The sequence below is a fragment of the Oreochromis aureus genome, linkage group 20 (genome assembly GCF_013358895.1).
Source record: "Oreochromis aureus strain Israel breed Guangdong linkage group 20, ZZ_aureus, whole genome shotgun sequence".
In the NCBI taxonomy this organism is placed as follows: domain Eukaryota; kingdom Metazoa; phylum Chordata; class Actinopteri; order Cichliformes; family Cichlidae; genus Oreochromis; species Oreochromis aureus.
In genome coordinates, this window is record NC_052961.1 from 2,854,489 (window position 1) to 2,867,329 (window position 12,841).

Sequence of the window (12,841 nt, forward strand, 5' to 3'; positions counted from 1 at the left end):
AAAATACAGACAAAAGTAAAGGGTGACAATGACTAAACTAGCAAAACCTAAACTGGGAGAAACCTAAAAACAAGTACAAAGAAACTAAAGACCTGAGACATGGAACAAGGAAACCTGGAACATGAGAAATGCAACAGGAGATACACAGACAAAGGGCTTAAAAACACAGAGAGATAATGAGGGAACGAGACACGGGGGGAGAGAACAGCTGGGAGAAATCACACACAACGAGACCGGTGGGAAGCAAAACTGGGAACACGAGAAAGGCACAGAGACACTTGACAATGAAAACAAGGAGAAACACAGACGTGAAAACATAACTTGATTAGACGTGACACACCAGGAGAGGCACAGAGACAGGAACCAAGAGACTAGAAACTATAAATAACAATGAAATCAAAGACTATTAATCATTCAAAAACACAAAATGCTGGGTCACAGACCCACAACCATGACATTTCTTTATTATCTAAGAAGAAAGGAACTTATTTAAGTCATTGGGGATGTCAGAAATAAGGTGTGGGTGTCTAAACCACCTTGGAGTTTGCTTCTGAAGATTAACTTGTGTTAGAAAAACGATCGGTCTTCTTTCCTTTACTTATCAATCAATCAAGGCTTTATTCGCCACATGCAGGTTGCCCTGCAGTGAAATGGGACCCCCCCGACCTTACACACACAACACAGACATCATATGGGGATACAAGTCGGAGATCGGTAGCATTACAGAAAAAACATTGAAATGTACACTACAATGGGAAAGTACAAGAGGAAAAAAAGAGACCTCTACTCATGCTGGGCTCCTATGGGAGGACAGCATGAGAACAGGAAACAAAAAAACTCCTCTGCACAAAAAGCACATAAATGTCCACAGCACAACATTATGAAACACGTGAGAAGCCACAGGGTTGGGTGGGGGGTGAGGAGTAATCCGAAGCAGACACAGCAGCTACCATTCCAGCGCGGGCTCAGACCCGCCGTGTTCCCCAGCAGGAAACAAGCATCGAAGGCGTTTGGAAAGGGAGGGGGGATGAGTGTGTGCATATCAGTGTATATGTATGTGTGTGCATGTCCAGAGTTCAGCTGAGACAGTGTCCTTCGCCCTGCCAGGCTAAGTAAACAGTCTTCCAGCCAACCCAGGTGGCCTTGCATGGGATGGGAGGAACAGTCTAAGCACAGGCTGTTATCAGGGAGTTTTTGTTCGGCTCCAGCCTTGAGACCGCAGCTGGCGCCGAAGGTATAGCCGCACGAAGTGATGGTGGTTTTTTCTTTTATGCGAACAACTCATGAGAATTTCAAAGCTGTTCTCTAACACTTCGACACCACACTGGTCTCTCAATCTCCCGTTGGAGAGCCGCGAGCTTCTCCATGATGTTATCAAACTTGCGCTCCGTGGTCTTGTCATTCTTGTGCTCAGAGAGCAGATTCTGAGACCTCACGACCGCAGTGAGCTGCTCCAAGATGTGATCCAACTTTCGCTCAGAGGTCTTATTCTGAGTATTCACGGCAGCCGTAAGTTTCTCCAAGATCTTAACCATGCTACACTCACTGAGCCCATTTTGAGAAGTCGTGCCTCGTCCCATCATTTCAATCCCAGTGGGCAGCCTTGTGGGGGTTTGAACAGCCGGTTCCACTTTCTTAATTCTCCGATAAGGCAGGGCCAAGCCAGCTCCGATAAGCAAGAACCCTGTTATCATGGTTCCGAATAGGTAGATATCTTCAGCGTCCTCGATCGACAGTCCCGCCAGGCACACGACCCTCCAGTTATGTGTCATGTAATTAATATATCCTTAGTGTGTATTTTCTTATTATATGGTTTTATGTACTTTAATAATGAAGGTTTGTAAAGCAAGGTCACTTTTGACTCATAAACTAAGTGCTCAGCCAGACTGAAAAACAGGAAGTTAGTGTAGAGCTATACAAGTATATTAATAAATACAGGAAGCCAGACAGAAAAGAGGAACTTGTACAATATAAGGAATGTTGGTATCGAAACTGTGACGTGTAAAGTACCAAAATAATACCTATATGAGACACAGTTTATGATTCTAATGTTAGAGTTTCTGCAACGGGCTTTTGGGGCTGTGCAGGACTCTCTCTTCCGGAAGATGATTGAATAAAAAAGAAATATAAAATGTTTTGACCACTATGAGTCGGGTTTTCTCTGTTCCATCATGGGGATCAAAGAATCGGGTTTAATATTTGGTGTTTCCGCCCGGTTCTTCGTGCAACAGAGAGAACAAATGTGGCCGAAGGTTGGATCTGATATGAGGCGAACAGAAGACCAATCTAAAAGGATTTAAAGGCACATTTAAAGGCACCTGTTCAGAGAAAAAGCAAATCTGTGCATATTGGATGAATTCTAAATTATCTGTTCGCTGAGTTGATGATCTTAACTATTAAATTGGCTCAGTAGTGGTAAAACTAAAGTCTTGAGAATAAAGTAAAGCTTTGAAGTAAAGATAATGAAACTTTGAGAACAACAGTACTGATTTAAAAGTAATGTGAGATTTCATGGTAAAAGAGAAAAAAGACCAATGTGTGATTAAGAAGAAGAGAATATAAGAGTTTATGAGTCAGTTTATGGTTTAATAAGCGTCATTTCAAGTTCAGAGGTGGAGACCTCCTCCCTATTGGAGACGTCCAATAGGAGCTCCGGCGTGGGCATACTCCAGGTCCAGCTACCTGCCAAGACCTGGGACCTTGGTTAAAAATAGCTAATGATCAGAGGATCATTTTGTGGGACACTTATTTGTCAGTAAAAAGAGTAATTTCGGACGTGGAAGTCCGACAAAAGGACGCCTTGAGTTGGGCAAGGTGTCTAAGTGACTCAGGATTTCAGAGAATCGAGTCAGCTGTGATCTTGAGTTTTAATGGAAAATTGATTTTAAAGGAAAATCAGTGTTTACCATGTTGAAGTAATTCTGATGATATTACTGGATGTGCTGTGATACAAGTGAAGAATCAGTTGTGTATGTGTGGATATACAATTGTGTTGATATTTCTGGATCCGGTGTGGTCCATGTGATAAGTTAATGCTGGGTGCGATATTTGCCATGCTGGGAGTTAACCTACAAGAAAAGACTGAAAAGATCAACAGAGAAGAAACAGAGAAGAAGAAACAGCTGAGTTGGGCCTGTGTTTGCTGGAGATTTGAAGGCCACACAGGACACTGTGAGAAGAGGGACAGGGACCAGTCAGAGGTCAAGCCGGACGAGTTCAAGTGAGAGCGTACAGGATATAATTGGATTGAAGTTGAGCCTGAACTCATGGAGGTTTAGGAATGTCCACCACATCACAACAAAGAGGTTAACAAAAAAAAAAAGACAGAGAAAAATAAATAAATGAACTAACAGTTACATGAATGAATAGAAAACACACACACAAATTGTTACATGTGAAATTATTTTTGGTGAGAATCAGAAGTGAGACAGTTTGAATCCAGAGCTCAATGCAAAGAGGCATGAATTAAACCTGATTATAAAATACATATGCAATGAAGAAGCAGCTTACACTCAACATTAGTATGAACATTAGTGACGCTGATTGGAAAATAACAAAAGTATGGAGAATGGACAAGGAAGAAAAAAATCTTTCAAGATAAATAATGCAACATTCAAAGCTTTTATCTTTCCTTAAGGGATTTTTATCTTCTTTGTTTTCTTTGTGTCGCTGTGAAAAACGTTTCCATCTGACTGCTTCCTCCAGCTCAGGTTGATGTCCCCTCTAACCCCCTGGGCCTGGAGCTTCTGTTTGACCTGAGACACACAGAAAATGTAATCTGTTAAACTTTAATAGAGTCAATTCTTGACTACAATTTTCTTCTTTTACGAGAAAAATATGTCCTATACCAGGGGTGTCCAACTCCAGGCCTCGAGAGCCGGTGTCCTGCAGGTTTTAGATCTCACCCTGGGTCAACACACTTGAATCAAATGATTAGTTCGTTACCAGGCCTCTGGAGAACATTTCAATCAGCTGTGTTGGATCAAGGACACATCTAAAACCTGCAGGACACCGGCCCTCGAGGCCTGGAGTTGGACACCCCTGTCCTGTATTGTTATCATATTTTCCAAAGTATAATTACTATTTAGGCCACTATAATAATTATCAGTGCTGGGCCTTTTACCAAGCCTTAGGGAGACAGGAGAGGAAGCACATGCCAAACTGGTGTCTTCTTTTTAGTGAGAACAAAATAATTTCTGTTAATATTTTCAATCTGTTGTGGCAAACATACTGGTCTTGTTACACAGCACAGGGGTCAAGCCAAAGCAAAGACAGGAAAAATATAACATCTGAAAAAACCTCCAGAGTTCTGCAAACAGTCTTTGGAAACAGATGAGACCAAGAATAATGTGTACCAGCGAATGAAAGACAGCGCTTACAATCTGAAGAACATCACATCATGTGTGGCTGCCACCAGTTTATGATGATGTGGCTGATGAGAGAAGTAGCAGGATGAATCATGAAGTGTACTCTCAGCTCAGGTTCAGTCAGAGAACCTGCAGAACTGATGGGACAGAGGTTCACAGTGCGAATGGATGATGGGCCAAAGCAAACTGCAAAAGCAACCCAAGAGTTTCTCAAGACCAAAGTGAAGGCAGAGAAACCCACAAACAAGCAGGAATGAAACACGGCTGCAGCTGAGCAACACAAAGGAGGAAAGACAGCATTCAATGATGTCCATGTATTCCAGACTTCAGGAAATCACTGACTGCAAAAGATTTTCATCAACTTTTAAAAAATCCATATATTTAACAGTATGTTGGATCGTCCAGTTACCTTGGAAATCTGGCTATCTAAGTTGAAAATGACTAATAGTTAAACAGCTCAGTACTTTTGTTGAGCCCCCTGAAATAAATCTGTAAGTCTGTACTTCAATCACATGTCGATTGATTTAAAATCTGTTTTTCGTTGAGAAGTTCTGACTTGTATGTAAACTGGAACTCTTGTTGCCAAACCAAAAACAAAAGAATATGAAACTAAAAAAAATAAAAAATTACCAGCTTCAGCATGTCATCCATCACAGCAGCACGATTCAGATCCAGGTGAGCATTTTTCTCCAGCCTGAGTCTCACCGCTTGCTTGTAAACAGGCTCTTTTTAAAAGAGAAAAGTAAGGTTCACAGTTAGCCAGTGAGGTTTTTTTCACTGAAAGCTGCTTTCTGTGCGCTCACAATAAACACCCACTGGATGTGCTGCCTGGCTACACAGAATTTGATGCATTAGTAGTTTTAAAGTCCAACTTTCCAGCAAAACTTTTGTATGAATTACTTCTGTTTTGTTTTCAAGCTAAACACACTGCATGCATGCAGCTGTGTGTAGATGTAGCTAAAGACTGTCTGAATTATGGCTTACCACTGTAGCAGACAAATGGCTTGTTCCAGTCACAGTTCCAGTCCTCCCAGTTTCCAGAATGTTTAAAGTATGCTGCCACACAATTCTCTCTCCAGTATTGGTTATTTGGTTCTTTTGTTTTCCAGTATCTAAATGTGGAGGTCCTTCCATCTGTCCACTTCCAGGAATCTCTGAAAAGGCCGATCCAGACTGGTCGATCTTCAGCAGGCACCAACTCCTTTACCCTCTGATTCTCTGACATGTTCCTCACACTGGCCAGGTCTGTGTGATGAGCTCTGCAGTAGCTCTGAGCCTGGGTCCATGTCATCGTTTTGTCGATGAACACAAATGTCACATTTTGCCCTGAAAATGGACCAAAGGAAGAAGAAAATTAATTTCTAAAAGGTAAAAAAAATGATGGATGTCAGGATCTGTGTTGTGGATGAGAGAAGGAGGACCCAAACGCTGGACTCACAGGTAGGTAGGTGAAGGTTGGTATTTATCAAGGAGTGAACAAACAGAACAGAGGTAGGAAATGGCTGGCTGGACGACTGACTGAATGACTGAAGGACTGACTGAAACATGAATGGCAGGCTGACTGAATGGGCGTGAACAACAACATAACATCAATGACACGACACTGGACTGGTTGAACTGAGGACATAAATACACAGGCTGAGTGAGGAGTGATTAGAAACTGGTGAGTACACAGCTGAACATAATGAACTAATGATAAATGGGAAGAGGACTGAACATAATGCACATGGACCAAGGTAAACACAATAAAACAGGAAGTGAAACAGACAGAATATAAACAGTGAACATGAACTAAGAATACTGGGTCAACGACCCAGAAACCCTGACAGTACCCCCAAAGGCTGCACCCGCCATTGTACAAAAAACCAGAACAGGGAGGCGGAGGGGCCCAGGACGGAGGGACGGAGTCCAAAACAAAAACAGTTCAGGTGGGCATCCACTGGCTTTTGAGCCCGGACAGTTCAGGTGGTACACCATCTTGGCTGAACAGTTCAGGTGGGCGGCGCGAAATAGGCGGTAAACAAGGTTTTTAAAGACAAGGAGGTCGGTGGGTTTGAGGAGGTCGGTGGGCGGCCGCGAACCCTGGCGGCGGCACTGAGGAGGTCCGGTGGGCGGCGCGAGGCGGCGGCGGCGGCCACTGAGGAGGTCCGTGGGCGGCTGTAAAGGCGGCGGAACTGAGCTGGTCACCACGCTGGCGATTTCAGCTGGTGGCCTGGAAAGTGGCCAGCGATTCCGAGGTGCAGGCTCGGGCGGCGGCGTTTAGTAGAGCCGCAGGACGGCTGAGTCTGGACCAGGCGGAGCAGAAGCGGGGGCCAAAACCAGGCGACTGCATGGGGGCCGGCGGTGATGGAGCAACAGCTGAAAAATAGGCGCGGAAGCCTCTGGCTGAGACAGGCCGGGCCAGGGGCGCCGAGGCCCCTGGCTGAACAGGCCGGGCCAGGGGCGCCGAGGCCCCTGGCTGGAGTTACAGGCAGGGCCAGGGGCGCCGAGGCCCCTGGCTGGAGACAGGCCATAGCAGGGGCGCTGAGGCCCCTGGCTGGATCAAATTTGGGCCAGGGGCGCCGAGGCCCCTGGCTGTCAGAGCTCACAGCTGGCTCTGGGCGTGGCTTCGGGTCCGGTTTTGGAATGGATGGTGAATCAGTGACTGGACTACAGAAGACTGGACTACAGAAGGTGAGAGAACGGGTCACTGAACCACAGGGTGCTGGATGACAGACTGAACTGACTGGAGGACGGGCGACTGGATGACAGACTGGACAGGCTGGAGAGGACAAGACTGGAGGACAGGAGACTGAGCTACAGGGGCCTGAGGAACAGGAGCAGACTGGAGGACAGGAGACTGAGCTACAGGGGCCTGAGGAACAGGAGCAGACTGGACTACGGGGGCCTGGAGGACGGGAGCCGCCTGAGCTGCGGGTGACTGGACGGGAGCCGCCTGAGCTGCGGGTGACTGGACGGGAGCCGCCTGAGCTGCGGGTGACTGGACGGGAGCCGCCTGAGCTGCGGGTGACTGGACGGGAGCCGCCTGAGCTGCGGGTGACTGGACGGGAGCCGCCTGAGCTGCGGGTGACTGGACAGGAGGAGAGTGAACTGACTGGACTGGAGGCGAGTGAACTGACTGGACTGGAGGCGAGTGAACTGACTGGACTGGAGGCGAGTGAACTGACTGGACTGGAGGCTGGACTGGAGGCGAGTGAACTGACTGGACTGGAGGCTGAACAGCAGGTGAGTGAACTGACTGGACTGGAGGCTGAACAGCAGGTGAGTGAACTGACTGGACTGGAGGCTGAACAGCAGGTGGTGAACTGACTGGACTGGAGGCTGAACAGCAGGTGAGTGAACTGACTGGACTGGAGGCTGAACAGCAGGTGAGTGAACTGACTGGAGTGGGGATGCTAAGGATGAATAGAGGTGGGTGAGGCTGACGACGGGCTGTGGTTTCGTGTGGCTGGTGGCTGAGCTATACTGTGCTAGTAAGGAGATAAAGCTGGAGCCTGGGCTAATGCTGGTGCCTGAGCAGGAGAAACCTCAGCTAGCCTAACCAGTGATAATGCGAGGGCGTGAAAGGCTGGATCAGGAGGTGGATGAAGAGGTGAAGTAGCAGATGGAGAGCTAGCTCTTCCGAGACTCTAGGGAGGTCAGGCTGGGTTCTAGCTGCCTTCAGCCTGGCGCTGGGACAGGCACGGTCATTTCAACCCCACCCGAGAAACAGGAGAGGGTGTGGAGGTAGACTGGGTCGCAGCTGCCCTCCTGGGAGCTGGCACAGGTGTGGGTGTTGGCTGATAGGAGTGGAAATAACAACTGGGTGAGTGACACTGACAGGTCTAACGGGTTTTAGTCTGGTCTCTCTGCCATCACTATTTACAGTCTTTGGGGAGCAGAACAGAAAAATCTTCCCAGTCCACAGAATCCTCCAGGAGGTAAACATCCCATGAATCAGAGATGGGTTCATCGGTGGTTTTAAATGAGTCTAATGAGGGTGGAAAACAGTCACTGAACTCACCACCGGAATTGCTGGAAATAGTCCATTTTATGTTTTTCTCCGGAAGAGGAAGCGGGCGGGGTACACATCCGAGCCTCTGGCGACTGTGTTAGCCTCTGTTGAGCCGAGGTGGGAGGCAGAGCCGCTGTGCCGTGGCGAGGTTGAAGGTCCGGTGAATGAGGCAGATGGCGCGTGAGCGAGGCGGACCAGAGAGGGAACGGCCGCAGCGCCGGGCGTGAAACGCCACTCTCCCGGCGAATGCTCCGGTGCAGGTGAGGCAGCAGGTGGGGAACGCAGGCGTCTCCGAGGCCCGCCCAGAGCCAAGCGAGTTCCCTCGAAGATGTGCTGCTCTGTTTCCACTTGAGCTTCTCCGTCAAATGGAGAGCGCTGCCTCCTGCCGCCAAAAAGGTCCGAATCCGCTGGGTCAAAAGCGGGTCGTGTCATTCTGTCAGGATCTGTGTTGTGGATGAGAGAAGGAGGACCCAAACGCTGGACTCACAGGTAGGTAGGTGAAGGTTGGTATTTATTGCCGATGGAGTGAACAAACAGAACAGAGGTAGGAAATGGCTGGCTGGACGGCTGGCTGGACGGCTGGCTGGACGACTGACTGAAGGACTGACTGAAAGGCTGAATGGCAGGCTGACTGAACGCAGGCGTGAACAACAACATAACATCAATGACACGACACTGGACTGGTTGAACTGAGGAACATAAATACACAGGCTGAGTGAGGAGTGATTAGAAACTGGTGAGTACACAGCTGAACATAATGAACTAATGATAAATGGGAAGAGGACTGAACATAATGCACATGGACCAAGGTAAACACAATAAAACAGGAAGTGAAACAGACAGAATATAAACAGTGAACATAAACTAAGAATACTGGGTCAACGACCCAGAAACCCTGACAATGGATATCTTCATGTTAGCTACCACTGAGACAAATAGAGCCAACGGTTGTTAAGTCAAGAACTGAAGTGTGCATGATTTGTTTCACGGTTGTGCACAGATTGAGATCCTCACCTCTGACATCAGAGCAGATTGCACTAAGGGTTTTGTCACAGAGTTTATCATTCCATTCTCCACTGACAAAAATCTCAGCACAAAGTTCGTGTCCCCCTTCGTTGTCTGGTTGTCCAGGCTTCCAGTTTCTGAACTCAGCCTCATCACTTCTGTAGAGATCGCTGTCCGACCTCGACCACCTCCAGCTGTTCACGTCATTGTACAACCCGATCCAGGCTCGCTGTAAGCAACGATTAACGAGTGACATCCCTGGCTTTTCTGATTAGTGGTACACTATCTTTCTAAATATTGGAGAAATATTTGTAAACAAGGTTTTTAAAGACAAAGTTTGTTAGTTTGAAAGTTTATAGATAAACCCTGACGTTCAAGGGTATTTCATTACATAATATAAAAAACTATACTACTGTAAAGGCTGTGGAATAACAACACCAAGGCATTTCAATTTAGATCGAGTGATTGTGGGGGCCAGGTTTAGTAGAGATGATTAACACATCACATAAACGTACAATAAGAAAAAAACAGGAACAAGGGAATATTGCAGAGAAAAATTAAATATGTGAATGTACAAGTATTTGAACTGCCAGTGTTAAAAAGATGTTTCAGTTAAACAGAGAGAGTGAACTTACATAGCTGTCTGCAGATTTATCAAATTTGTTCAAGTCCACCATGTCATTCAGGGTCTTCACGTCCTCCATGTTTTCTATGTTGGCCAGGTCTGTGTAATACAGTCTGCAGTGACTCAGTGCTTCAGTCCAGTTCTTCTGCTCATAAACAAAATGGTACTGACGTTCAGGATTTAAGGACACGGCCCACAGCCCTGCAGTGACAGACATGCATGATCACTTTTAAAAAGTAACTTGACTTTTTATAATTAGATTTCAGTGTAGTCTGAACTTATTCCAGCAGTAAAAGCATATCCAGTATTACTGTCACTGATATACTGTAGCTATCTAATCCAGCTATCATTCTGTTTTCATTACAGCAAATATGAAAACACCTTAAAACACTTGCCTGATGCAGCGGCGATGAACAGAACAAGTTTCTCCATTCTTGTTTGTTCTGCTCGTATCTGTGACTGCACACACTCAGATGAGGAAATAACTCAGGAGGTTATACATGAACACTTTAATGTTGACATCATGCAAAGTTATTAAAAGGAGAATATTTGCTTGTGAGGTTATTTCGTGTCATACTAACTGATACTGGCTGGATGATGTAACACTGGAGCTTTACTAATGCTGTTGGGATGTGATGATCTTTCCTGAATGAACATAAAGGAAATGTGTAAGGAATGATCATAAGGCAGCAATGTATGCATGTGGATACCTGCTACCAGCTCCATCACAAAGCTGCACATTCAGTGTCATTTAAGAGAAACAGGAGAGAGAGCAGCGTCAGACTGCCAGCAGCTGAAAGATGAATGTTTGAAAATATAAAGGAAGATGTGAGACTCAAGACTTTCACACACTGTATACCACAAAAATGTATAATTAAATGTAAAATTCAAAGATATTCTCATCAATTATTGAGTCTAAGTCTAGAACTTGAACTGCTTTGTTTTAATCCTCTGACATCAGAGCAGACTGTGTTAAGGTAACGTGGTCACAATTTCCATTGGTCCATGATCCATTCCCACATCAGTGAGCGCAGGGAACAGTGAGGGCAGGGATCAGTGAGCGCAGGGATCTTTGCCTTCCCTGCTGTCTAGTTGTCTCAGTTTCTGAACTCAGTCTCACTGCTTTCATAGAAATGTCTGTTTGACATCGATCACCTTCAGCTGTTCACATCATCGTACAGTCCAAACCAGGCTCGCCTCAGGTGTGCTTCAGTTAGTTAAATAGTAGCTTTGTGATAAGCTCTGAAACTAAAATGGCTTTATTTTTACAGAACATCTCATATAGTTCTTCTGATTGGAGGAAAAATTTGTCACTCTAAAATACAGTGGAGCAGTAATAAATGGAAGTATTCAGTTAATGTGCAATGATAGAGATTACATAGCTGTAGGTCTTTTGCTTAAGTCTGCCATGCTGTTCAGGGTATCCACATACTCTGTGTTTTCTGTAGTGGGCAGGTCTGTGTATGTATCTCTGCATGTATGTATGTTTGGCTCTTTGATAACAAAACAAAGAAATGAAAGGCGCCTTGAGCAGTGATGGCAATAACGGCGTTACTTTTTTCAGTAGCGAGTAATCTAATTACTATTCCTATCGTTACAACGCCGTTACCGTTACTAGCAAGAAAATGCCGTGCTGTCGCGTTACTATTTTTCAACAAACAGACGGTTGAAGCTGTGTTCAGCTCACCGCACGGAAGCAGCTGACCACTTGACCACTTCAAGATGACAAAGCAACAAGGTGATATATACCAGTTTTTAAATTGTGTTGATAGGCCACGTAAAACCAGAGTCATGATAAACAATATATACGCCGCGTTTTTTCCTCAATAGTTTCATCATGTTTACTGTCTAACGACAGCGCTAGCGAGCACTCTCTGCTTAAGACAAAAAAAAAAAACAAAAACCCCACCCCGTTCGTGTTGGTGGAGAAATGCACCATGTCGACCAATCAAAAAATGATATGGCAACATGACATTTGGTTGTTTAGAAAGAGGGGGAAGTTTTAGGAGTGACGGCGAGAGAGATGTGAGAGAGATGTGACATTTAGCGTGTAGTTAATGTGTTGTCTTGTGTAGTAATTTTGTAGTGTTGTATATAGTTTGGTGTTGTGTGTCAGAACAATGAGGTGACTGCTGTGTGCAGGTATCAGGCTGTGATGTTCTCCTTTATAGTGGACAGAAATTTTTTTTTGGAGTGGTACAAATAATTTGTGTGGCATCTTATTGAATGCAGAACACCTGATTGTTCTGTAAATAGTTTGAAATGGTTATTTTAAAAAGGGTAAAAGGTAAATGGCTGCAAATAACTTTGTTTGCAAAACTTGTGCATCAGATTTTAAAATTTGACAGTTTATATTTGCATTTAAAGTTATGAAATATGATTCAATAAACATGTTTGTGGTTGTTGCAGTAAAAAAGCTTTTCTACGTGGAATTTGTTTTTTGTCTGATTTTAGATCAATTGTGTTAGTACAGTATGTCAAAATGAAAACATAACTGTAAATTCAGACACGTGAGGTTGTGCTGAAAAGGATGATACCAAACAAGGCAAAGAAAATAGTTTTTAAAGGTAAAATGTAGAGGGAAAATCAAAAGTAGATAAAAATGGCCAATTATACCCTGGACCCCAGAGGGTTACAATTTTTTTTTAAAGTAACACAATAGTTACTTTTCAAGTAATTAATTACTTTTAGAATCTTGTAACTCAGTTACTAACTCAGTTACTTTTTTGAAGAAGTAACTCGTAACTATAATTAATTACTATTTCAAAGTAACTTGCCCAACACTGGCCTTGAGACTTTCCACACTACTGTAAATGTACAGTATTTTGTAATGTGTGTCCATCCATATTT

General features: G+C 44.8%; 1 protein-coding gene across 2 annotated transcripts; it reads right to left on the reverse strand.

The window, feature by feature from the left end:
- Window positions 1-1,485: 1,485 nt before the first annotated feature.
- On the reverse strand, window positions 1,486-11,021 carry LOC120435124 (macrophage mannose receptor 1-like). 2 transcript variants are annotated; one of them, XR_005609535.1, is made up of 7 exons: window positions 10,387-11,021; window positions 10,002-10,192; window positions 9,376-9,595; window positions 5,352-5,693; window positions 4,998-5,092; window positions 4,380-4,504; window positions 3,690-3,755 (listed from the first exon to the last, which is right to left on the reverse strand). XR_005609535.1 is itself a non-coding variant. In XM_039604105.1 (6 exons), exons 1-6 carry the CDS (start codon window positions 10,421-10,423, stop codon window positions 3,633-3,635), a joined length of 1,008 nt encoding a protein of 335 aa, XP_039460039.1. In that variant the 5' UTR covers window positions 10,424-11,021; the 3' UTR covers window positions 1,486-3,632. The 2 variants fall into 2 exon arrangements, 1 of the variants encoding a protein (XP_039460039.1); XM_039604105.1 differs by lacking the exon at window positions 4,380-4,504 and having other exon boundaries at window positions 1,486-3,755.
- Between the last annotated feature and the right edge of the window lie 1,820 nt (window positions 11,022-12,841).